At 44.0% G+C, this 26,607-nt stretch overlaps 1 protein-coding gene across 2 annotated transcripts in view; it reads right to left on the bottom strand.

Annotated features, from left to right (window-relative positions):
- NUP210 (nucleoporin 210) overlaps window positions 1–26,607 on the bottom strand; it is a 51,500-nt gene that overhangs the window by 24,261 nt on the left and 632 nt on the right. For both annotated transcript variants that reach the window (XM_042026665.1, XM_042026666.1), the window contains exons 2-16: window positions 17,810–17,946; window positions 16,974–17,105; window positions 16,063–16,159; window positions 14,425–14,575; window positions 12,627–12,759; window positions 11,723–11,881; window positions 11,177–11,245; window positions 10,773–10,879; window positions 9,624–9,764; window positions 8,300–8,437; window positions 5,426–5,581; window positions 3,886–4,084; window positions 3,328–3,473; window positions 2,201–2,422; window positions 817–990 (exon numbers count right to left, since the gene is read on the bottom strand). In XM_042026665.1, the coding sequence (XP_041882599.1) occupies window positions 817–990; window positions 2,201–2,422; window positions 3,328–3,473; window positions 3,886–4,084; window positions 5,426–5,581; window positions 8,300–8,437; window positions 9,624–9,764; window positions 10,773–10,879; window positions 11,177–11,245; window positions 11,723–11,881; window positions 12,627–12,759; window positions 14,425–14,575; window positions 16,063–16,159; window positions 16,974–17,105; window positions 17,810–17,946 (2,161 nt within the window). The remainder of the gene's footprint in view (window positions 1–816; window positions 991–2,200; window positions 2,423–3,327; window positions 3,474–3,885; window positions 4,085–5,425; window positions 5,582–8,299; window positions 8,438–9,623; window positions 9,765–10,772; window positions 10,880–11,176; window positions 11,246–11,722; window positions 11,882–12,626; window positions 12,760–14,424; window positions 14,576–16,062; window positions 16,160–16,973; window positions 17,106–17,809; window positions 17,947–26,607) is intronic.

Raw genomic sequence — 26,607 nt, 5'->3', positions numbered from 1 at the left:
AGTGGGTCCAATCCCTGTATGGGCCATTCAGAGAGGGACTTGATGATCCCTGTGGGTCCCTTCCAACCCAGAACATTCTGCAAACCTGTGAACTCTAAGGGGGTTTTCCTGGAGCATGGGTTTGGTTGTTTTTTAGCCAGTGAACTATCTTCAAACAAACAAACCAACCCCTCCCCCCTCAAACCAGCAACAACAAAATGGAACCACAGCTCAACAAAATTGTTTTTAGAATTCAAACAAATAATGACAAACACTGCTGTTTGTCAAAGCTCATAATTCTGGTGTTGTTCTTGTGAAGTGCATTAGCAACAGCTGTGCACCAAGGCAGGCTTAACTGATACATCGTGGAGCCAGGAAAGCAGGTGAGCTCTGAAGTGGCTAATAATATACAAAAATCTCCTTCTCCTCCTGCTATTACATAGCAGCTATTTAAAATGATTCATCAGCTCAACCAGAGTTTTAGGGAAGGAGGATGACTTTTACATTTGCCTGGGAATATTAACACGACAAAACGTGGTTTACTCAGCAGCCAACATGTGACAGCTCTCATTAGGATAGAGATGAAATATGGAATAAAAACAGAATAGTGAAGTTCTTTTTGCCTGATCATCTACACATATACATTGTCCATTTACTGCAGGACCCTCCCTGACCAAGCCTGCCCTGTGCAGGAGCTCCCAAGGGCACCAGTGTGGCCACAGCTCCAGTTCCTGCTCCTCTTGCAGCAGCTCAGACACTTGGTTTTGCACGTGGAGCTCCCAACACTGATTTTTCAGCTGTAAGAACACCTCCTTTTCTGTCACTTCCCAGGCTTACCACTTGCTTGTTCTGTTGGAGCAAAGGGCAGGAGAGATCAAGCTGAGGGCTGCCATAAACAGGAATCAAAGTCAGCCGGGAAGGGACAGCACACACGAACTTCACCACAGCAGGTTCAACCACTGGGAAAGGGTTGGTCACTGTGGGGCTGTTCCCAACTGTTAAGGTAACAACCTGAAAACAGCAAATGAGGAAAGAGTCGAGTTCAGGAATGCTGTATTTCCACAGGTCTCAGTTACACTGATATCAGAATGAAAAGCAAAAATACAGTTCTTGGGGATTTACAGCACTGTTAAGACACAGGAAGATGTAAAAGGGGGAACATATTTCAAGAACAATTCTTTATCACTATGAAAGTACTGTTCCTGGGAACTCTTCCTTGGTGTTCATGTTCGTTACTATCAAACTTGATTCAAACAGCAAATTTCTTGTAACTGAAAAAGGAAACAGCAGGTGTTCTTGCAGAGTGAGAATGGAACAGCCCAAAGGCAACATTTACAGTCACTTCACTGTGTTTAAAAACATCTCATCTTTTATTTTACATTCCTTTTTTAGCCTTCAGCAAAACCAAGTGGATCTAAAGCCAGAGAAGGCTGAGGCAGCTCTGGTCAGCTGCCTCATCCCCTCAGGCACTGGGGCTGGGCAGCCACGCAGGTGTGATGTGCTGGGGACAGCCAGCCATGCACAGACCTGCACATCAACACCAAGGCCTGCTCCTTTTGAGTCTGCACTTACAGAAACAGCTCCACTTTGCAAAGTGTCCACTGAGGAAATCAGTGGCAGCCCCACCAAAATGCTTAGGCCTTGCAGAATTGCAGAAGGAAAACATTAAATCAAAGCTAAAAGCTTCATGGGCTGGGGAGGGTGAACAGAGCAGGATAAATGACTCCTGCATGTTGGCAAGAACAAAACCAGGTGGAGAATGAGCACAGCCACACTCACCAGGGCTGCACAAACAGGAGAGCAGTCAATTCCTGCGGCTGCCATTTGTTCAAATAAACAGAATTACACTGGAAGGTAACGTGGTTAAGAGGAGCAGGTCAGACACAGCAGTCAGCTGCTGCAGGAACCCTCTGCTCTGATCCTGCTCATGCAAACTGAACCTGCACTCATCAGGATGTTCCATGCATCCCACAACATAAGGTTTCCATAGTTGGGGTTTATACTGCAATAAACCCATCATAAACCACTTTTTAACATAATGCTGTGAAATGCTCGCTCTAAAACCAGCATCACAACACATAAACAATGTACTTACCCAAGTTCTTTACTGGCTCATTATAAAAACATCCTGCTGTATAACAGGTATATGGCACCATAAATCTGTCTGGAGCCAGTTCTCAGTGCCTGATGCAGGGCAACACAGATCCCTCCTGGCCCTTACCTGCTCTCCCAGGCTCCTGCACAGCACCCTAACCCAGTGCTGGTTGTTATTTCGAGGTGTGGGAGGCTCAACTAAAGACAGGACAATGCTCTCTGCATCCTCAGCAGCGACATTCCTGAAGAACTTGGAAGGTTCTTGGACCCATGGCCTCGGTCCTCCTTCAAACAACATATCCTTAGAGGAACCCAAAGTCACTAAAGCGATGGACAGTGGATCGATAGCCTGTAATCAATCAATCAATTAATTAAAAGTTAATAATCTTTTTACACAGTTTGGTTGTGCTCTGCAAAATAAACTTCCTGATGAATGAACAGCTCTATTGGTTACTTGGACTGGGCTGTGGTGTCTCCCATGCAGTGGTTTGTCAGCATATTTAGTGAAAAACAGAGCTGCACCAAAATCCACAAGGATTCTGTCCAGCTGGATTATATTCAAAGGAAGCCATGGATCCAAAGAAAAGTTTTAGCTGCATTCTAATCACATCTCTCTCATGAAGAATTACAGCAAAAGGGAGACCCTTAATACATTCTTCTGAGCACAGAGAGATAGTATTCTGCTACACTTTTAAAGGAAGTATTTTAAATGAATGAAATAATGTCAAGTTGTACTTTCACTTGACAGTGCTCTCTCCAGAACAGTTCTGTGTACGTAATTATTCTCCTACACAAGTTTTACTTCCAACCTCTCCAACAAATTCTGCACTGATGTGCATCCCTGGGACAGCCTGTGCTGTTTATCACCACAGCAATTAACCTGACATTTAGAACACAAAAACCATTCGTAGTTTGCATTTCACAACATCATATTTTATCATTATAGCCACAAATTTGTAGGATTTGCACTAACATTTTTTCCATATTGGGGGAGAGCTATGCTCAGACTTCAGCTCTGCAGAGTCAGTGCTAGGCCTCTGCAGACAAGGACACAATGCAGCCTCTTCTGTATTCCCATCTACTGACCGTGGACTCAGCTTCTTTCTTCTTTTCTTCACTGAGTCAGCCAATGGTGGAACATAAACCCACCCACCTGGGTTTGTCAAACCTTACACGACCTGACATGACCTGCTCTCTGTCATGTAAAGGTGTCTGCGTGATGGACTGCTCCAGGAGCAGAGGAAACACACTCACTCTCAGTGGCAGGTAAGCGGCGATGGTGATGCTGGCACTGAGGCGCACGTGCCCGTGGGTGTACACAACCACCAGCCTGGTGTACCCCTGAGCTTCAGCCTTCACTCTCACTCCACTGCAAAAATCAGCACTTGGCTTAAGTCTTCCTGTCAGATAAATTAAAAATATACAAGAGCTTATTTGGAAAGAAATGCTCAGGCATGTTCATCAAATTCAATATGGGTGTTTGAAGGGAGCCTGCCAGAAAGATGGAGAGAACTTTTTACACGGACATGTAAGGACAGTGCAAGGGGGAATGGCTTCAAACTGAAAGAGAAAAGGTTTAGATGGGATACTGGGAAGGAATTCTTGGCTGTGAGGGTGATGAGGCTCTGGCACAGGTTGTCCCATCCCTGGAAGCAGATACATCCTCAAAATAAAACCACTGGGATCCCCTCCCCCCTGAAGTTTGGCACTTCCGTGGGGATGCTGGACAGAGCCATGAAAGAGTGATTTAAGGGAGAGCTGTGACTTGGTAACACCTCTTTAACTTCCAAACCAGGGAGGGGGTCAGAGCACCTTCGAGTGGGCTGAACACGCCGGGGTTCTCCACCTCCACCACGAGCTCCAGCTGTGAGCAGTCGCTCAGCGGGACCAGCTCGCCCCTCTCCAGGCCAGCCCGGCCGCTGATCCTCAGGGGCAGCTCCAGGACCTGCCCAACGTGTGCCTCCACCTGGCACGGAGTGAACTCCATGGCGCTGGGCTCGCTCACGTACACCTGATGGAGGAAGGAACAGGGACAGGCGTGTCTCAGTGCTCTTCTCCCATGCCAGCCCAAGGCCACAGCAGCTTGGGGAGCCCTCCTCTTACTGCTACTCCCGTTATTCTCCCTTCTGCTCTGCAGACTTCCAAGTGTGGACTAAGTTGTGTAGCAGCTCCAAGAGGTATCATCACCAGCTGGGACAGATTTAGCATCCATTAAGGAATCCACCCCAGACTGACCACAGATTTCATAACAATCACTATGATCAAAGCTTTTATTTGCAGTATCTTAACTACTTAATCTTCTGCAACTGGCTTCAGGATACCAAACCATATGGTACAGAGTTAAAGCTGTAATCTGTGTGGATTAACTACTCCTAAAACTACGGCTACTAAAACTTTTTCACTGAGGTCAGTAAACAGAACTCTGAAGAGCTATTCCACAAAGAAAGCAGCTCCTAACACAAGAACAAAGGCATTCAAAAATAACCTATTCAGGTTGTGCAATACACTGCTCTGAAAGCTCACATGGACAGAAGGCTTCTTTCTGTCTTCAGGCTTTGACTTATGTTTGAGGATAAGAAGTTTTAGCTGAAAAAATCCTCATTCCTGTGTCTCCTGCTGGTAACTGCTGCACTGCTAAAAAGCAGCATCCTGGGCTGTTCAGAGAATTACTGCAGAGCGAGTGTGTAAGCTAAATTCTGAACAGATTTTAATTCATGTCACACCCCTCCCTTTGGGGCCACTAGATGTATTGTTCCTGCATTTTCCTCACTCCACACCACACATTGACCACCATGACCTAAGAACAGGGGATGGTCTGCAGAGACACCACAAAATCCCTCTTGGGGTCTATGTTTTTCATTGCTATTTTCTCCTGATTTTCCTAAAACATTGCTTCTTCTTGGCCAGCTTAGGTATCTGGAATCAGTCTGCAGCACTGTGCTCACTTCAGTTACTTCTCCAGTCAGAAATTTCCTTGCACATCCTGATAACAACTGTCACCCTTTGATATCAAGGGAGAACACCCACCTATCGCCCTACAGAATGAATTTTTAGTTTGGCTTGTCTGCTTAGACAGCCAGGCCAGGAGTCAATTACCATTTTCTTCTTGCACTTAAAACTTCCAACAAGGAAAAAGAAATCAGGAAGGGGCAAAAATGGGAGTAAAGTTAATGCACTGGACAGAGTTTATTCCCTAAAGTACAAACTGAAACCAATCACTTAACCTGCCACAGGGCAGGCAGGGAAACCTCCTGGGAACGTTTTGAAAGGGGAATGCCCATGGCATTCTCAGCTCCTTCACTGTTTCCAAAAGCCATATTCAAGAGCCATCAGTGAAAAATAAATCTCTTACCTTCATTTCTCCATAATGCAACGGATTCCGAACGTCGAATGCCTGAATAACACTGACCCCAGCATCACTCCCAGTTGTCATTACCCCTTTGACTGTCACTGTAGCTACTGCCTGGTTGGAAGAGGACCAGCTGAAGTTGCCACTTCCACCCTGAGCCTGGAATACAGAGGGAAAATCTTTCAAACATTTAGTCAAGTATATGGTTTTCACATTTCTTAGCTTTGGGTATCTTGCCTTTGGATATCTTGCATGAAAACCAGGAATGCACTGAGAATGGGAAATCCAAACAAAATAACACCTCAGAACTTTCAAATAAGCAAGGTGAGATAGGAGAGAGATGAGAAGATTGCTACCCTTCATTCATTTTAATTTCAGCTTCTTTCACACTTCAAAATAAATGTCAAAAGTTCCATCAGAGTGAAACAAGGGTGAACACTGGAGCAATTTTTTTATGTATATTGTTTTAATTTCTTTAACTTCCTCAGCATTTCCTTTAACCTGTTGCATAATTAAAAACGAACAAGGTGATAAATCTTGTCTAGAAGGACAGTGTGGAAAACAAACCTAAATTATGCAGGAGCTTAGCCAGTAATTTTTACCATGAAAAGAGAATAAAAAGAAAACGAAGAGGAGGGTCATTTCCCTTCTTCCTTCCTCTGAGCACGTGCACAACCTGATTACAGAAGGACACAAATAAATAAATAGGTAGAGGTGTGTGACAGGAGATGCATGGGATGTGGTGAGAAAGGCTAAAAGAATGCAGGAGTTCAGCACATTTGTAAAGGTATTTTAGTTGAAACAGGGAGATGAGCAGAAAACATAAATGAGAAATGCCCAATTCTTAATAACTGTATGAAGTCTCATCTCCTTGCCATAAACCCCAGACACCCCACTACATTTTCTCTCTCTAGCAGCCAGTCTGCACTGAGGAGAGGAAGAGTAAAGCAGCTTCCCCTGCAGCCTGATCAGTCAGGGGAGCTCCATACTGCTGCCTGTGAGTGATGCCTCCCCAGAAACCAGGAGCCTCCACGTGCTCAACTTCACACAGCTGGCACTGCACCTCTCGTGCATGGACTGAAGGAAGGCAACAGAAACCACCTCATTAGCACAAATATGAACAAAGCAACCCCCAACAAACCAGACTGCTGACAAAGTAAATCCTGCCAGGCATCCTGATACCATCTGGAGGGAGTTACTTTAGCTATAAACAGAATTTGGCTAGATCCAAAAATCCCTTTCAACTTGTTTTCAGAAAAAGTCTATTCACCCATTTGAAATAGGCTGACTGAAGCTATGGAGTGGGAGGTAAACACTGATGGAGAGGCAGGAACAACAGTTGAGCTGTGTGTGTGTTGTTGTCAACAACCACTGGTACTGTGGGATGGAGACACTGGAAGAAAGGTCTCAGTTTCAGCAAAATTTAAATCTTGGGAGAAAAAGTTTCTATGTTTTTATTGAAAAAAATCACAGTAAAGTAAGAATACGGACACAATTATTGTAGTATCATGAAGGAATGTTCTCTGGTGAGATACTTCATTATATACGCAAGATAAGGCAAGGTAAGAATAGAACCCAGAGAGCTAGGAAACAAAACCACATTTACTTTCCCTTACTGGGAAAACTCCAGCAGAATTATGATGAAGCACTGAAAATGCAGACTTGTACTAAGAATTTTTACCACACTGCTGGTGTGGTAAGGAATAGCATGAAGTAAACCAAACTAATCCCACAGAACAGACAAGTAGAGATGCAGTGGTTAACTCAATGGAGTTGCCTTTAGATTTACACTGGAGAACGCAGTTTAATTCTTATGAGATTGATTCTCTTCATGGAATCACTGAATCAGTAAGGTTGCAAAAGACTTCTGAGTTTATCAAGTCCACCACTGAACCATGTCCTCAGGTGCCACACCCCCATGTTTTTTGAGCACTTCCAGGGATGGTGACTCCACCAGGGCCCTGGGCAGCCTGTGTCAGTCCTTGACAACCCTTTCTGTGAATAAATTTTGTCCAATATCCACTCTAAACGTGAGGCTGTTTCCTCTCATCCTGTCCCTTGTTACCTGGGAGAAGACCCTGCCACCAAGTGCCCTGCTGCCTCTTTGGATACAGTTTCCTTAGGACAGATCCAAAACTGAGCACTACTTTATGCTAAAAGGGAGAGGTAGGAACTGTGCATCCAACACCCAAGTGCAGGGTCTCAGTATCACTGGCCTAGGGTAGGAGCCTGGGCTGAGAAAGCACAACTTTCTTTTCCTTAGACTGGAGATACTGGATACTGAAGACAAACCATTTGCTTCATGAAGCATACGGAATAACTGACAGCTTGGGAGCAAAGACACACCTAAGAAACATGGAATACATCCCTTCTGTAAATGAGCTGTGCCCTTGCCTCCCTGGAACTTTATATTAGGAGCACGAGGTGTGTGGCGAGTGAAGAATACTGATGTCCAAGGCTGGCAGAGTGCTGCTAATTAATCTTGTCATGCCCTTTTTGCAGTCACTTCACACTCCCATTCATATTTCCAACCCTTGCCAGCAAAGGGCAGCCTCTAATGACTGCTGTGGAGCTTTGCATATAGGATGCTTCCCAGAATTCCAAACCATGCATAGGTGCCTGGTGCACATGTGAAGGAGAGAGGAAGGGAAGACAAGAGAGAAAAGGCAGTGGGGTTTTTATGTTTGTTGGTTTCTTGGTGCTTTTTTAAAACTATGTATTAATTCCTATAACTAACATCCCATGAAGTTCCTCCAAATTACATTTTGGATGCCACCATGCCTGAAGTATCCAAAGTCAACCCCACTCCAGTGGTGTCAGGCCTCACTGTGCCTGCCTGAGCAACACTCCCTGCAGCTGGGTACTTCTTTGGCATACCTGGATGGTGTACTGGTAGACTCCTGCTTTTGGCTGCCAAGGAAACATCAGAATGCTGGGTAAAAGAAATATTGGAACATAGACCTCCACGTCCTGCTGGTTTCGCACTGGAACTGGTAAGGTATGAACACCTCCATCCTGCAAAGGGCAAGAGCACAGTGTTATAAATGGCACCACAGTGCTTCCCAGAGTTCATGTTTAGTCCTTACGTACGACAAGTCCTTGAAAACATCTCAGAGAGGAAGGAAAACTATTTAGGATCACTTACAAACAGAATTACGTGTGAGCAAACAGCTCCTGGCAGCAAGGTGTGCTACGGCACTCAATGAGTGCTCCTGTTATGGAGATCCAGGTGCCCATGCTCATTTAAAAGGCAAACACCACGAAGAAATACACTCTTTCACTACTCCTACTTGAGACCTCATCTGGAGAGCCAGTCTGGAGGCTTGACACCTGCATTTACTCTCTGCTCATCCCACTCTGTACAAAATTCAGCCTGGAAGACCCATAGCTCAACCCCTGCAAATGCTGGCCTTCACAGCTCTGCTGTCACTGCAGTGCCACAACCCTCTGGCACAACACACTGCTACTGCAGTTCTGAAGGAAAACCAGCTCTCAGTGGATGCCTTTCCATTGAAGAGAACATCTCTGACACAGAGAATGACCATGGCTTATCACATTCAAGGATCTACTTAATCCTGCTCAAGGAATCACTAAAATGATCTCACAGCAAATGGGTTGAAGTGTTGAAGTCTCAAGCAAAAGCAACTCACTTCCACACCACGTGCCCTAGTTAGCCACACATTCAGCAGCCTGCCCAACCAGCAGAAAGTTAATGAATATTAATCTGGAGAAATGTGCAGGCTGATACATTTGGCAGATTGTCATTCCAGAGTTTAAGGTCACTTACCAATTGATAGCAAACTTCCCCAATGTAACTGACTGCAGAACAAGGCCAGGGTATGAGAGTGATGATCCTACCACAATAAAGTGTAAAATTCCCTCAGCCTGTGAGAGGCCCCTTGCTCAGGACAAGGATCTGCCACGAGAAAAGAAATCAGTGCTGTGCACCACTGCCTTAACAGGAGTTTGCCACATGCTCGGGAGCAAAATCCCACAGTCTTTATTTAAGCAAATCCTCTGTTGACTCAACTGACAGTTTTCATGAAGAAAGGATTTTAGAATTTGGTTCTTAATCTGTTCAAAGCAAGACAGCTCAGACCCACGTAATTCTTAGGCTGCCTTTTGCTATGAAATCACTACTGCACAGCTCAATTATTTTTAGGCCTACCAGTGAAGCAGAAGAGTTTTCACAAAGACACACCTGATCAACTACTGATGTCAGGGCAGCATCAATCACGGTCACACCCGCCTTTAGTGCCATCACATAATGATAGGATCCATTCAGAGATGACTGCAGCACCTCAAAGTATTCTTTGGACAGCTCTGTAGTAATTCTGATGTTCTGAAACCAGAATATGAAACAGAAATTGCCACAGGTAACTGACATTAATAGAGGACAGAAAGCCACAAACATACAACAAGTCAATGAGCAAACTATTGTTTAATAGCATACTTCAAAGACACATTGTTGAAACTGATGAGAATTCTCCCTATGGAAGTTTCAGTCTTTCAGTAAGATTTTACCTTTAGACACAGCATTAACTCCACAAAGTTGTTTTTTTTTTTTAAATTATCAGCAACATGCAATTTAACATGAAGGTACTTATATTTATACCACTAAATAATTCATATTTTACAGTAATTTTCTAACTTTTTCCTTCTAAAACACAAAAGAACATGTGAATATAACTGCCTTAAAAGCACCCTGCTGAGCTCTAGCTCAAACCCAGATCTGCATCCCAAAAAGCAATTACGGGCAAATAAAATAACATTCCCATACCTCCAATATTCTGAAAACCAGTAACTTAATACATTTTTTTCTTGTTGTAAATGACCTTTTTAAAATTATTTTTCTTTACAGTTTTTTAAGAACTGTGTACATTTGGTACCTAGTATATAGAATTTAAGAAGAAGCTCTTCCCTGGGAGGGTGGGCAGGCCCTGGCACAGGGTGCCCAGAGCAGCTGGGGCTGCCCCTGGATCCCTGGCAGTGCCCAAGGCCAGGCTGGACACTGGGGCTGGGAGCAACCTGGGACAGTGGGAGGTGTCCCTGCCCGTGGCAGGGGTGGCACTGGATGATTTGAGGTTGCTCCAAGTCCCATCCAACCTGAAGGACACTGTCCAACTTCCATTTTTTTCTACAGCACTTAAGACTCCAATAATTTCACATGAGTCACCCAGAGTGCTTTATTTTTAAAAAGTAACAACAAAACAAATGGAAAAAATGAAAAGGCAAGAAACAACACGCTTTGCACTGTCCCGTCTCAGTGTAAATAAGAAACCACTCAAATAATTTCAAAGCAGGGATTTAGGAGACAGTCACTGCAAAGTATACCAACATTTCAACTTACATCAGATAAATACACCTTATTGCTTGATTTATCATACACGTCAATCGTAATTTCATAAAGTCTGCCCGTTTCCAGGACCCATCTGTCACCTGGATGAACTGTAAATCCTGCAAAACAGGAAACATTGAACAGCACAAACCAACAGCCTCTTTATCTAATGCAGAAAAGCATTTTGCTTCTGGTGCCCACACTCTGCAGATGAACATTCATTATTTTAAACTGCTGACTACAGAGACACAGGAAAACACATAAAACCTATTTCACATCGATCTACTTTTATGAATAAAATCACTCTTTTGTGAAAACTAACACAAGAAACGGAAGTGTGGAGTTACAGCATGAAAATCACAGAAACAAGGCAAGAAATTGCATTAAGCAATCAGGAAGACTGCATCAACACCAACCCAAATATGCAGGAGGTACCACATAGACAGTGCTGTTGGGCAGCCTGGACACGCCCTGCATGCGGATACCTGAGGGCTCAGTAAAGGAACACACAAGTTTAGCACAAGTCAAATCAAGAGCAGCATTTTCCTGGGACTCCTTGTGCCTCTTTGGCTATTTTAAAGCTAATTGTACACTGCAAATAAACATTACTCCCACTTCAGTGCAAGACAGTGAGCACTTTGGAGAGATTTCACTGGAGAATATAATGACTGAAACATAAAAATTAAATAAAGCCCCATCACATTTCTACAGTGACTGAGGGGACTACACATGATTTAAGTGATCTTTTGCCAACCTAATTTGTTAAAACATTCCAAGGCATCAGACAGCTCTGCTGAGACTGAATTCACAGCAGTGCTGCTCTCCATGGCTCCACCAGTGCTCCTGATTTCCAGACTCTTGGTACAAATGAGGATAACTTAATCCTTTTGTGTTTCAAAGGGTGGAAAGCTTGTCCCCTGCCACAGAGCAGTGGCTGGAAAAGCATTCCCAAGGAAGGATACTCTTGTGCACCAGGACGAGGTTGGTTTGCCCCTGCTGCAATGCAGTCACAGTGGATGTTGCCTGGTCCAGCTTGGCAACTGGCCGGGAGGGATCTCCCTTGGGATCGAGGATGTTGTTCTGGAGCTGCAGCTCGTACTGATCTGATGGCATCGCTATTTCTGCAGGCAAAACAACACAACACACAAACCAGTAAAAGCAGGTGTGGCAGTGTTTGGCTGCTGCTAATTATTGCTGATTATTTTTTACTGATGCCTAGTGCACATATTAAATCAGTACTCTTAATGGCTTGTAAAAATAGCACTTCTGTCGTCATAACACACACACACACACACACAAATGAGCTTCTTGGCAAACTACAGTGTCTGTGAAACTGCAATTCCCAGTTAATACCATCTCACTATTAAGACCTAACATCCAACTGATTTCCAGCTTTGAAAGAAAAAAAAAGAAGACAAAAAGGAAAAAAGGGAAAAACAAGAGAAGAGGGAAAACTCAAGGCACTGCACTCTCAAGTGGGCATAAAGCCAGCTAACCTTTACAAAGGCTTCACTTTGTGGAGCAAATCCATTTGCCAATAAAAAATTTTCTGTTAGAAAAGTTACTGATCTAAATTTGATTTAAGTAAGAAAGTCACTCCTTAGTGACTGTTAACATCTAAAATGACAGTGTTAGTTCCTGTTCTAAGTTACCCTTGTCTTTACATCCTTGACAAATCTACAAGAGTATATTCTTAACAGTCACTTTTTTTTTTGACTGAAAGAACTAAACAGCTATATCATTGTGTGCCTTAGGAAAACAGTATTAAATATTAACAAAGTAGTTTAAACACAATTAAAAATTTCTCAGCAGTTAAAAATTCACACAAAGCATTAAAAAATAAAAATAAAAGAGAACAGAACAAACCTGTGATCTTCCCTTGCCTCAGTTTCTGAACTCTGTACTGAATTGATGTTCCTACCAGAAGATAGATGTCATATATTGGATTTAAAAGGATGTTTTCCAAAATAAGCAATCTGACTTCTGCAGGGTGTACATCCTGTTGATGGAGGGGGAAAAAAGAGAAAAAGTAACCACATTTAAAGCAGCTCATTTGTTTGAAACAGACCATGCAGCAGGAACTTAGAATCTAGAAGTGAAAAACATTACTAGCTGCAATTGGCTCTATATTTTCATATTGAATTTTGTCACAACAGGGCAATGCAAGGGACAGTAAATGGTACAGAGATTTGCTCTGTGCACACAGTGCAAGAATTAAGAAAAAAATGTCTGTATGAAGATCATTTTGGAGAATACAGAAAAACTTGAAGCAGATGCTCAGTGATCACTCAGACATTCAGAAATCCATCTTCCCCCTGTAAAACATGGCACCTCCAGACAGCATCTCCATTATAACTTCACTGAGGAAGCTGCATCCAACTCACTGGTCTACTAAATCAGGAATACAACAGGTAATTGTATAAACTCTCTTACAGCTGTTTGAGGGATGTTCACTGAAAATGTGCAGTCTGGCAGCAGTGAAAGATTGAAAGGAACTATTAATCAGAAAGATAAAAAATTGCAAGCAGAACAATATTGTTTCCATTTCTCTCACAGTATCAGCTCAAAACTAATTGAGAAATATAAATATTAAACCAGAAAGCTAACCAAGCTACAAGCATTCAAAAGAAGTCAGACTGATAAAATGTAGAGTATGTCCATGTACTCAGTACAATTAGGCAGAACTAAACTAAATTTTGTAACAAAAATACAATTCTCAACATGCACTACTACTTGTGCCACCTTACCAGTGGTACCAGTACACACATGTAGATAATATTTCAGTAGAACACTTTTTACAGCCAAGGTTCAGATAGCCCAGGGCCATTCTGCTTTGAGCAGAAACATGAAGCACAAAATATAGTAACACAAATCTGCAAAACCAGACTGCAGAGATGAGATGAACTTCAGAAAACCCCCATTTTATGGAGGCAGTTTTTTAAGGCACAGTATTAAGCTGATACCAGCACAATGATAAATTAAATTAAACATAATACTCTCACAGGTGCTTGTAAATTCTATTAAGAGAAGAAACAGCTGTTTGCAGAGTGAAATGAAAATCTCAGTGAGCCCAAGCTTCAAAGACAGAATCATCCCAGACCTCCACAGCAGCTGGGAAGACCACCCAGCACTGGAGCTGAACACTGGTAGCTCTGACACTCACATCACAAAGCCCTTCCCTGGACACCAAAACCTCCTGAGGCAGAACTGAATGTAAGAAATTATTCCTACGACACTCATTTCAAGCACAACAGGAAATAAAGTTCTTTCCAACAGAGCAGACCTTTTTCTAGATGTTTATTGACTGAAAAGAAGAACTGCTCTAGTTGGTTCTTTTTTGAAGGGACTAAAGGGCCAATGCAATGGTTCTAGTTGTATGTACAGTATGAATATCAGGAGAACTTCAACTGCATGGAAGCACTGGGAGTGCATTCCTCTGCCACAGGGCCTTCTGTCAGAGGTTTAGAAATGATCTCTGGCACATGCCCTGTCCTGGGCTGGGTCACTGCACCGAGCTCCAGCCCTCCCAGGGTGTCATCTCTTGTGATGTGGGCTACAGACTCAAGCCAGCACTGACATCCACAATGCAAACCCACAGCACCCCTGGAACACTGGGCTACGAGATGAAATATTCAAAAAATAAGGATAAACTCAAGTTTCTTACCTTATAGATGCTTTCCTGCAGTTTTGCTTTTAATTTAGAACTCCCTGTTTTCATTCCAGACACCAGAATGGTATCTCCTTGCTTGGCAACTTTTTCCATCTCCAATATATAGGAAGGAGGGATGTAAGTGGATTCTAAGAACTTCAGTATACTGAAAGGTGAATCAAAAAGTGAATAGAAAATTGTTAACCAACCTTTGTAAGCCCACAGAGAAACCACCAGCATTTATTCCCAGCCATTTCCATTTTTAAGCCAATTTAAGATGTTTGCCTGGAACCAGATATCCAAATTTTACTCATTCTTCGAGGTATCTGCAGCTAATTTCTGTGACAGATAAGTTTGTTTGAAGCTTGCTTGTGAGCTATCAGAAGACTGCACATGTTGTCTACAATGACCCCTCCAGTTTGTACAGTAGGTGAGACTGCAAAAACTCTCTATATTGTAGAGCAACTGATGTGCAAGACCCAAAGCTTAAGTTTATAAAAGCAACAGCTCAACAAACACAGAATGTAACTTCGACCTCTCTGAAAAAGCCAGGATGTATTTAATAAATAACCATGAAAATCATCTACAAGCCAAACACTTGAAGTAACTGTTAAAAATTTCAAGGAAAAGTGGCAAAAGAGAGGGAAGGAATTGGCCATGGATGGGAAAATGACGGGAAGTGGAAAGAGGAGAGTGTTTTACAGGGTGTCACCTTCTGTATGCACATCATCTGCTTGGCTTCACGTGCACTTGCACAGCAAAACCAGTAGGGCCGTATGGAGAACAGTTATGGATATTAAAGTATTTATGACAATTTATAATTTATTTTGCAAAGCTGTATCAGCTGTAGAATATCTTTATGCTATCATAGTGATGCTAACAGTAGAGCATATATCAATATTAGTTTGGTTAAAATCCCATCAGCAAATACTTTACTGAAAGAAGAAGTTCCATATGGACTAGGACTTGGGATACCCAGTCCCACTAAGCCATTCATTCTGGCTCTCACTCATACCTGCAGCTTCAGGTGGATTATGGGCTTAACAGGCTTTCCCCAGCTACTGCTGCTTCTCTAGGGCTGCAAAATCAGAGTTTGTGTTTATCCAGCAGCAAAGCCTTGCTTGCTCCCCCCACTCCCCTTGCAGTGTATTTGGAATATTGGTTTGAGGATGGAAGTTGGCTGTTAACCTTTCTGCTCTGTAGGAGAACTGGTTTCACCACAAGCAATCATCCTATTTCAACCCCAGAACCAAGTGTCCACTGACACCTGAAATTCTTCAGGTTTGGAGAGCTCCTTTCTGAAAAGGACAGGGACTTTCTTCCTCAAAAAGAAAGAGATAAAATAGATAAAATAAAGCTAAAAATAGAACTCTGCTGAAATCCTGAGATAACAATCTTACTGATAAATCTTCCTTTTGCAAGAGATGTTTCAGCAAGATCAACCGCAGAGCTGCTCACTAACACTATCAGTTAAACTGAACAGAGGTGGAAGTGCCCAGGCTGTCGTGTAGGTAGACACTTAACCCAACCTGAAACGACTGACCCTCAAGCATTGTTATTTTAGGCATCAGTTCAGTGAACTGCCTAGATGTGGGGAAGTGTTTTTACACATCAAACAGAACAGGCTTTTGAGACCAAAGGAAATGACTTTACCGTAGTGCGTTGTGGGAGTCTGAGAAGCCATCGGCCTCTGGGTCCTTCACTACTGTCCAGTCAAACACCAACCCTGCCAAGGTGCTGAAAGTGTTTCCTACAAATCAAACAACCAGATTAGAACAAAAATAGAGAACAAGCATAGAGTCTTCCTGGAATATAAACCATGACTTATTTCCCAAGGAAATTTCTGGTTTATCCCTACAAGAACAACCACGGAGCCCCCTTGAGTTTGCACAAACACCAAGCCACAAATCCAGCACTACACATAGGATAAAAACAAATTTACTTTTCATTATTAACACATCACCATACTTCACCTGGCATTCATGGTTTACAAACATGATGGCTCAGTTCCCAAAGTACCCAAAACAATTAATTCAACCTTTATAGCTGCTTCACACGTTATTTCCTTTCAGAAGTTGTCCTAAAAATCCCTTGCTTGGTGTGTTATGTGTGCACAAAACTTGATTGTCAAAAGCATGAAATTCTTATCAGATCATGGTTCTTCTTCTGATGCTACAGACTACAAAAAGCTAAGTTTTCTGCTCCTACTAAATAATGATGCATTCAGTCCAAACGCACTGACTCATATGAGCCTAAATGGTGGCTCCCAGAAGTGAGTGTTTGTGTAGTAATTAACACATTGAGCAATAGCTGGTTGGTCTCAAACATCACCTCTGAACTTGCTGTTGGATACCTGACTGGTCACAAAAACATCCTTTTGCAAAATTCTTTAGACTACCCTCAGCTCAAAAGAAAAAAGACAATTTCACAATGTATTGTCCAGAGAACCCCCTTAAAATTCTCCACTTGGCTTCAATCAACTGAGTCCCAAATAAAGCTAGTGCATGCATCAGACAATTAGAACTTTCAATACGTATTTAATCTCCTACAAGCAAATCTCTTACCTTCTGAATCCAAAGCGTGAATTTTGAGCTCCAGTGGTGAATCCTCAAGGTAGAGCTCTCTTGTTGTGGACACAACTTGAATGCCATGAATTAAATCAACGATGGCATCACAGCGAAGCACTTGTCCAGTCACTTGAAGGGACATCAGAAAGAGCACAACAAATCACAACACTGCATGTGCTCATCAAGAACAACGATAAGTCAAGATGCAACCCAAATTTAGCCAGTGACACAAGACACTGACACTGACAGAACCTGAACTTGGTCATGACCTCGATGAAGAAACGCGTGGTCAAAGGGTGGCTCAGAAAGCACGAACAGCTCCCTTCCTCACTGCACTGCAGAACAGATCTGTACAAACTCTGATTTCCATCTGCACTGACACTTACAGGGGTTGTCTCTGAGTGCTTCTGCAGAGTTGCTACAGTGCTCTCATGTCCCAGAGAAATTAATAACTTTTGCCCACAGAAAATAAACCCCCATAAACTCCTTCAGTTAGTGACTGCAAGGCCTTTAACTGGCCATCTGGTTTTGCCTCTCTGTCACTATAAAAACTAACCAAGTATGCTGTATGACAGACACAAAGGCAACTTCCAGCTTTTTCAAATGCAAAGTATATGAATTTGCATTAGTAACTTTTATTAAAAATTTTTTTATATTTCAGTCACACCCTCTATTTGCAAATAGAAGTTAAAACCCACACCCATGGAAAGCCTAAAATGACTGTGCATAGGAACAGAAATTTGTCTGTGCATTTCTCAATCTCTGCTCTGTTTCCGGAGCACAGCAGGAGGCCCATGAGAAGCAGTGGTTTGCTCAGCCAAGCTCAGACTTACGTGTGTCCTCAGCAGAGATGATGGTGGTGAGGCGCGTGGGCTGCGAGGAGCGCGCCTGGACCAGCGCCCTCTGCGAGCAGCGGCAGCCGTCCTGCCCCAGCGGCTCGATGCTCGCCACCTCCGGCCGCGTGGACGACCTGCGCGGGGTTGGGCTGTGTCAGCACACAAATCAAAGCTCTGCCTTAAAGCCACCCCAGCAATTCACCTGGGACGTGCTGCATGGTCAGCAGCTCGCTTTGGGAAGAGCTGGATGGCAGCAGCTCCCCAGGACTCCGGCGTGGGCTGAGGAAGGGGAAAGCCCAGGCCAGAGGCGGGGCAGACAAACATGGCTTTCTCTCCACCATGGCAAGGTCACTGCTGAAGGCAATCCAGCCCTGTACCCAGCTACTCCTCAAAGCTGCAAGCCTTTGGCCTCACTACTGATGACCTCTGAGGTGTGGAACAAGTGAAAACACATACAGAACACTGAAATGAAGGTGAAACATGTTTAACTAAAGTTCCATCCACCACTTGTTAACAGTGTTTTCAAAACAAGTTTGAAACACAGTTCTGAAAAAACTGGAACCTTCCCCAATGGCAGAACATCACAATTATATACCCTTGCTATGACAGGGGCTCTGAACAACAAGAAGAAACATTCCTTAATCAAGAAATTTAAGGGCGGAAAAAAGATTTAGTCTGGTTAGCTGAAATACGCAACACTGTGTGAAACATGCAAAGTTGTATAATCATCTTTGGTGCAATGTAAGCCTACATGGAATTTTGACCTAAAATTGGTGAGTCTGTTACTCCCTGCTCCGACTTGCATGGCTTCTCTGCAGACAACTGCTCCAGGAATGGGCTTGTGGGCAGCTCACCATGGATGTGGGCAGGACACTGCAGGAATGACTGACTGGCTCGGAACAGCCGGGTGGAAGGAGGACAGGGCGAGCACTGCGTAGGTGGGGCGGTCACTGCTCTGCCCCCCAGCCCCTCGAGCCTTGCTCGGTCTCTGCTCCACACCGACACAGTGGGGCTGTAATAAATGAATTGGTTTCAGGGTGCTGGTTATTACTGTTTAAATGAGATATAAAAGAGGGGAGTTGAGGGTGGAATAGATGGACATGTTAATTGAAGGGAAGTTGCGAGACTGTACGGGTGTAATGCTGGAACGTAACCCTGGATGGGGATTTAACAAGGACCCAATGGGTTTAATAGAAGGAACTTTCTAGTACATTGCCTCGTAGGGTACAAGGGATGAGGACGATGCCCTGGACTGGGATTGGAGAATGAGCCAACCAATGAAGCGGACTTGTTTGGAAATGACTGGTGAGGAATGCACGGAGGCACAGACCAGCCAGCGGACAGGAAAGGGACCGATCAGCACGAGGATTGAGAAATGCACCAGTCCGGTGGCACCAGAGGGGAGGGATCCTCCTGCGGACCTTGGGCTCCAAGGGAGCACCCAGTGGGTCTCACTGTGTTGTTGGAGTATTGTTTTATTCTGGCTTGTCGCACGGAGCCTGGGCTTATCCTGGGTTCCCGCTCTCAGCAGTTAACAAATAAACGAGTTGACTTTTCCTTTCAAAAGTCTCAGCCTCGTTCACAACAGTGGGGCTGACCGCAAATGTCGGAGTGACCCGTGGCGGGCTGGGAGCCCCGAATCGGTGCCGTGTGACCGCGTGGGGCCGGGAACAGCAAAGCACAGCCGTGCCCGGGGAGGCCCGGCGGAGCAGAGCCGGGAAAGGACAGGGACACGTGTGCCCGGGGCCGCCCCGCTGCCCGGGCTGACACGGAGCTGAGACCACGCTGCATCGCCGGGGGGAGGCTACACATCTTTCTCTTTCTTCTCCTACGTTTTTCTTCTCGAAATACATTGTAACCCACACTAAAAAATTCCAGTCAATGCCGTGTGGTGTCTGGATAAATTAAAGTTTGGAAGTGCCTTGCTTTGTCTGGATGTTGTTTTAAAATTTGCCAAATACCTTAATCTACCTTAATGTTCTGAAGTCTGCAAGACGTTTGCGGCCTCCTGAGAATTTTGTTGTTTCTCCCACTCAGCGCCCAGAGTGAATCGAACAACCTTCCCCATAACCCACGGAACAGGCCAGGGCATAACAGAGTGGAGCCCAGCTCTCCCTTCCAGCGTGCCAAAAATGTCAAGTTAAACAACAACAGAAGTTGAAGAGTTATTAAGAACCAAGCCTCTTGAAAGTAAATTTGAGGTAGCAGCAATATACATGGGAAGGCTACCTGCAGAGGCAGCGAAATAACCCAGCAGGCAGAGGCCGGGCCGCGGCGGGGCCGCAGCCGCTGCTCGCAGCCGTGCGCACAGCCCGGAGCCGGGCAGGGCAGCGCCGGCAGCCGCTCGGGAATGCAGCGCCCGGAACAGCCCCGCTGGCTGCTCGGGACCCGGGCTCACAGCCCGCGCACAAGGGCCCTTTGAAGGATTAGAACAATGAAAGCAAGCACTGATGGGTGACAAAGCTGTGCGGGAATTGTTTCTCCGGATGATGAGAGCAGCTCTGATGAAAACACTGCGCTATCTGGTAAATGCAATCTAAGCTGGGCACTGGATCCCCCTCCTGCTAAAGATGGGGAAACTGGACGGGTTTAGCCTTTTTTACTGGAGGATGTACAAAAACGCCTACCTGTGATGTATAGGGAAAATTCTCTAACCTAGCAAGGAGCGGGACGGGAGTTCCAAACAAACAACGTCTTGAATCAACAATATGCCTGAATCCCTCCCTACACGTTTTACCTCCTCTTACTGGCACAACCAACAAATCCAACAAACACGAGCGAAAAATTAAATTTCTCCTTAACTAAAATTGTATTTATTCAAAAAAATAACACATCACACCACAGTCAATTATCTGAGAGTTACCAGCTGCAGCCCAGGTGAGCACAGACCTCTGCTTGCAGCCACTGCAATAAAATTGCAAATCCTGTTCCTAACCTTAAGCTCCCAACACTATTTTGCTTACATAAGGAGTAGTTTTAGAGGATTTTGAAACAACGCTTTACCAACTGCTGACCCAGAATTTCAAAGTATTTTATCTGATCAAGGAATAAACAGCCCACAGCAGTATGCAATGGGGAATTTAAACACCAATTAGAAGCTTAAACCTGAAAATTGTTTGTTTTATCTATTGTATAAACCTAAGCAATGTACACAAATATGTGCACATTTTTCATAGTAGGGTTTACACTGTTTATAAAATAATATGATTTTCTGTATTAATAGCACACTTAGCTTCACTCTAAAAGCTTGAAATATTTTTTAGACATTAAGAGTGAGTAATTAGTTATTTTTCTGTTGTTCTCAGGCAACCACGAAACAGTTTTCCAACAGTTAGCAAGTTTCTTTAAACAACATTAGCATTCACAACCAGTAAGGTTTTTCCTGTACTTGGCTGGTTGGCTTTTGAAGCTGAGCATGTGGATTTGAGTTAGTCTGCATGCAGGTATTTTTAAATAAGTATTATATGTATGAAACTGACTTTTATTTAGCTCTTTACACTGCTTAATATTCTCTGCCATTAGATTTTTTGTTATTAATTTGAGGGTTTTGCATTCTTGCAGTCTGGAATTGATTGTGTTTACAACACAACAGGGGTTTCACTGGGGTTTGTATTTGTTCTTTTAATATCTGGCCATGAATTGTAATACAAAACCACTGCAGTTTGCACTAATAGTGTTGTAAAACTGAGTCTAATTACAGGATACTTTTCAGACTAGAAAAAGGGAGGAACAAAGATCAACAAAAACTAAATTTTAACTGTAAACTTACAAACACTCCACAATTTTAAAGGAACTTTCAAGCTTTTACAGTTGAAAGCCAGTTAACTCTTAGTTGTCACTGCAGTAGAGAACCTGAGATTATACACTATTTGGCTTCTAGCAGTAGTTTAAGAGGTAGAGTATCAGCTGAATGTCTTTTTTTAATACAAATTTTACTCAAGTGGGCCTTTCTGAAGCTTGGTTACCTATGGATTTATATTTAAAAACTATCTGCATGACTGGTGTTTTTTCCAGCAGAACATACGAAGTATTTGATGACCCCTCTATCATTCAGCAATATCAAAAGCACATTCTGTTTAGAGCTACCTGGATGCAGGGCCAAGCAGAGAGAAGCGAAGGCATTAATCAACCAGGCTGCAAATTACAGAGGTACTACTCTGGGATCACTACTGGGTCCTAGATGGGCAAGAAGAAAACTTTGGTTTAGAATGATGAAACTGCAATTTATATCCTCTGCCAACTACAGCAGCTCTTCAGCAGCGTGTGACATTGAGAGCTGGGCTTGTCAGAGGGCAAAATTAGATCCTGAGAAGGCAGCAATGGGAAGCATTTCTGGCACTAGCTCTGGATCCCATGCCAGCACCTGTAAGGAACAGCAGGGCAGGGAGGAAGCACTGGGAAGAGTAGTGAGATGGTGAGGGGAAAACAGCTCACCAAAGTCCCCAGTACTTATTTCCCTCAGAATAAAGTCCTACTTGCTGAGGAATGAATGGCACTGGCAAAGAGGCTGCCAGTCCTCTTGCTGATTCTGTTTCATTCATGATTTCCATCCCCAGGATGGCCCCTCCAGGGCCCCAGACACAGAGCCATGTGCCAAGATTGTATCTACACATCTACCCATACCCAGGCCTGTGTTCTTTAATCGACTGTTCTGAAACACCGCATGTCAATACCTCACTAGATTATACTTAATTTATCAGTTGGTTCAAAGATCAGGCACCTATTACTGTTTTCTCTCAATAGCAATTCTCTGTTGATTCTTATTGCTCCAGTGTTTTATACTGTTCTGCCAGCTCTTCAAACTAAACTCAACTGAATGAGTCAGCAAAAATCCACCTTTGTGGAGCTGCACCATGACTGTCAGTTGATCTGATCTTTTAGAATTTTATCAGGCTCTTGGGCAGATACGTAGTCAGAGGGAAACTGGGCAGTGAAAGTTTCCAAGAGTTTGGGAAGACTGGACTGACCGATACACCAGGGACCTTATAAAGTCACTCTTGGGACTAAAAAATGAGCAAAAGTCTTAAAACATTTATTTCACGGGTGTTCAGCAATGAAAAGTTGCCCCAAATCAATAAGTCCCTAATCCTTCTGTCTGCCTTTCCAGGCAGGGCATGCTCAGACTGAGAAAAAGCTTTTTGAGGAGTAAACCTGCACTGATGTTGAGACATGAGCTAAGAGAGACAACATTGTTTCTTGTGCCTCCTGGGCTCTGGCAGGACACCTCTGCTGCAGGCTCGCACCCCCTGCTCTGGTTCTGAGCCAGCAGTCTCAGGTAACACACACACACCTGAGCCACAGCAGCACAGCCCCTCTCACTTTACCAACAAGGACACCTCAGCCCAATTCTGAGCTCCTGCTGGCACTTAAAAGAGCTTGAAGCCCTGCTGGGAAGGCACAGCCAGGCAAGTCAGGGAGAGGGAGAACATCCTGCTACCAGCTGCAATGCCTTACAAGAGGGAAATGCAGAGCAGGTGGGAACCAGAGAAGGGGATAACAAACATTATTTAAGATGTCACTTTGTAATGTGGACCTTAACAGTATCTCACACAAAACATTTTCCAGTGAGAGTCAGACAGGACTGTTTAGACCTGTGGTAAAACAGGTGATCCAGGAAACACCACAACTCCCAGATTACCAGAGATGAGACTGGTTGTCTTAGAGCACAGCAACAGATCTCAGTGAACACCACTACTGATAGACATTTTTAAAAACACATAAGCCACCACCTATATCCCATGGAGCAGTAAAATCAATTTACAGCAAAAACATGACAAGATAAGGAGCTAGAAAATGAGCTTTGCCAGCCAACTGCTGTGACAGCAGCATTGTGCAGGGGGTTTGGGCTCTCTGGAAGTACCTGTGCATCCCACACCTCCAACACCACTCAGCCACAGGATCTCTCCCTTTACTGCTCTGTTACCAGCTCCTCTCCCATGGCAATTACCTTGATACAACTTCCTCAGTGAGGGCTTCAGTAGCACACACAAACCTTTCATTAAGGTGGCAATAAACTCCTCTTCATTTCCATCAGTTCTCACCATGTATCTTAATTCTAAACCGTATGAAATAATGAAATACGTAAACATATTTGTACACTGCAGATAATTTCTGCTATAAATACCCAGCCAGGGTGTGTATCCTGGGGGGAAATGTTTTGGGTTTTTTTTTTTTTTTTTGTGTGTGTGTGTGTTCCCCTCCTCCCCCTTAAAATGTTATTATGGTACAGCAGGTTTCAAGGAGAAAATTCTGCTTCGGAATGCTTTCATTCTTTCAAGCATAATTTCTGGATTAAGGTAATTAAAAGATAAATACAGATGTAATATAAATGCTAAATATATCTGCACAGACTGTGTGTTATGCCTGAAGATAGTATCATGTATAGTATTTACAGATGGAAACACTGTATGCTTTGAAAACAAAGCTTTTCCCAAAAAATAATTTTAACATAAAGGCAACCCAAACTCCAGAAGGCATGAGCATCTTGAAAATCAGCAAATACTTTACAGCCATGCTTATAACCTTACCACCACTCCCAGTCTGCTGGGATGATGATAGAACTTGACCTGTTCCCTCGGAATCAGTGGAATTCTCAGACACAGCTACCATCACTTTGAAAATCTCCTACTTTCAGAGGTAAACTTGAAGGCTCAAAGGGAAACTGGGAGAAAATAAGGTCACAGCATGCTATAGACTGATTTTCAGGAAATTGGACACTTGTGTATGAATTCTGAATGTCTGAGATGAGTAATGCAGGCCTTCAAAAGGTGTCATTTGGCATCAGATGCTGCTGTACAACCCGAACAGCTCTCACAGGTTACCTCTAACCTCGCAATCTCCTGTATTACACACCCTCAGTTCCCTCTCCAGACACAGAGGGCCTGACTCTGACCAGTTCCATTCAAACCCCTACTTTCACGCATGCAAACACACCCATCATTTTGCAAACGTGAGAAAGAGTCACTCCTTCTCAAGCCACTGCATTTGGTACTTCCTAACTTGTTGAGTTCAACAGCCCCTCTCCAGTAACAGCTCCTTCTGACAGCTCCAATGGGAAGCACAGGAAACCTGCCAGCAAGTGGCTGTGGAGCTGCTCCTCCAGTACATTTCTTTCTAACCACCCACAGTTCCAGGCCTGTGGGGATGTAGAGGGACAGAGCCCCAGTGCCACTGCTGCTTGTGCTCAGTCACACACACCCAGAACTCCTGCTTCCTCCGGAGCGCTTGCTAAGCGCACGTTGAGTTTTACAACCCACATCCTGCCAGGCCTTGCAAAGCAGAAGTGAATAAACACCCATTAACAATCCTGCCACAGAAAATGATGGCACAGAGAAGGTGAATTAGGTATAGTTTCCTTAATTCTCAACCAAAATTCATCTCTGAAGGGCAGAGGGAGAGGATGGAAAAGGATGTTGAAGCCTGTCAGCATGAGGGGTATGAGTCACTGCTGGTAAACAGCACCAACAGAACATGCTCTGAAGTGCACAAAAATCACCTCCATTAGAGATATGAATGTGGATCAAGTCTGGCATTTCTCTGGAGTACAATCCTACATCTTTTCATCTGTAGATTTCAGTGAAATTAGCAAAGATCTCCATACTTCTGACAGCTGGATAGCACCTGGCATGTGCAGGAATGGCTGCAGCCAGCCCGGCACCACCTAACAGCTCACTGGCAAACAGGAAAGAGTCTACACTTCCACATTTTACTAGCTCTTTGATGAGTTTTGGGTTTCAGCTTTATGCAATGTATTTTACCTCACAAACCGAATCCTTTTAAAGATTCAGTAGCCTTCGAAAATTAGAGTAAGAAAAGAGAAAAAACCCACACTTGTGAGATTTTCACTAAAGCATTCCATTAAGAATTAAATTACATGACCACAAGCAGCTCATCTGGTAACTTTCATTCAGTCAACTTCTGGATAAAATTAATTACTGCTCTTCTGCATAAGCAGAATATGTAAATTGTCACAGACCAAAGGTTTGTACCCAGCCCAGAGATGAGAAATGTGTAAGAACCAAGCAAATAAACTGACAGAGAATGAAAATATGGCCCTTTAAGACGTATTTCAGTAACTGCCAGACACAAAACAACTGAAAACTGCTACACGCATCCATCTGGCACATACGGAAGTATCATCCTAAACATACCTCGACTGCCACTTCTTTTTCAGGTGGGTACCTTCTGCTCATTACTGATTAAGTTACCATTCTGGAGCGCTACAGAAAGGACAAGGAGTTGGCAACATTTGTTTAACACGAAGACTACTGTGAGCTTTCTAAATTTGCAGACGCTGTGGGATTTGCCTTCAGCCCCTGTGCTCAACACTACCCAGTCCTCCCCCTTGTGCGAGGCAGGAAGGGGGCTCCCAGCCAGAAGTTCCTGGAGTACATCCCACGTGCTCAACACTACGAAAACCGGGAAAGCTTTCACTTTTAAAACTCGACTTCACTATCCCCAGGTGAAGTATTAAGGGTGCTGTTACCTACACTTACAGCAGCAGTGAGAGGCTCCCGACTTAGCTACGACTCCTTTATGTCCATACCCCGAGCTCAAAGCTGTCAGGACCTTCATTACTGACGACAGCAACAGAAGGGGCATTTCCCCACCAGCAGCACAAGCAGGAGTTCTGGGTGCTGTCCCCGCACACGTGGGACTGTGGCAATGCGTGTGTGGGGCGGCACTGTGGGTGTGCGGGACAGCAGGGTGGGCACATGGGGTGTGTGTGCAGGAGCAGGTGGAGTGTGCGTGTGGGGTACAGGGAGAAGCAGGTGGGGGGTGTGGGGTACAGGGAG

Source organism: Corvus kubaryi, unplaced genomic scaffold (genome assembly GCF_017639235.1).
Source record: "Corvus kubaryi isolate FWS band 111438036 unplaced genomic scaffold, C.kubaryi_AGA036_p1.0 37285, whole genome shotgun sequence".
Classification (NCBI taxonomy): domain Eukaryota; kingdom Metazoa; phylum Chordata; class Aves; order Passeriformes; family Corvidae; genus Corvus; species Corvus kubaryi.
Note: the sequence above shows the minus strand (reverse complement) of the source record. Positions and strands in the feature narration are given on the sequence as shown.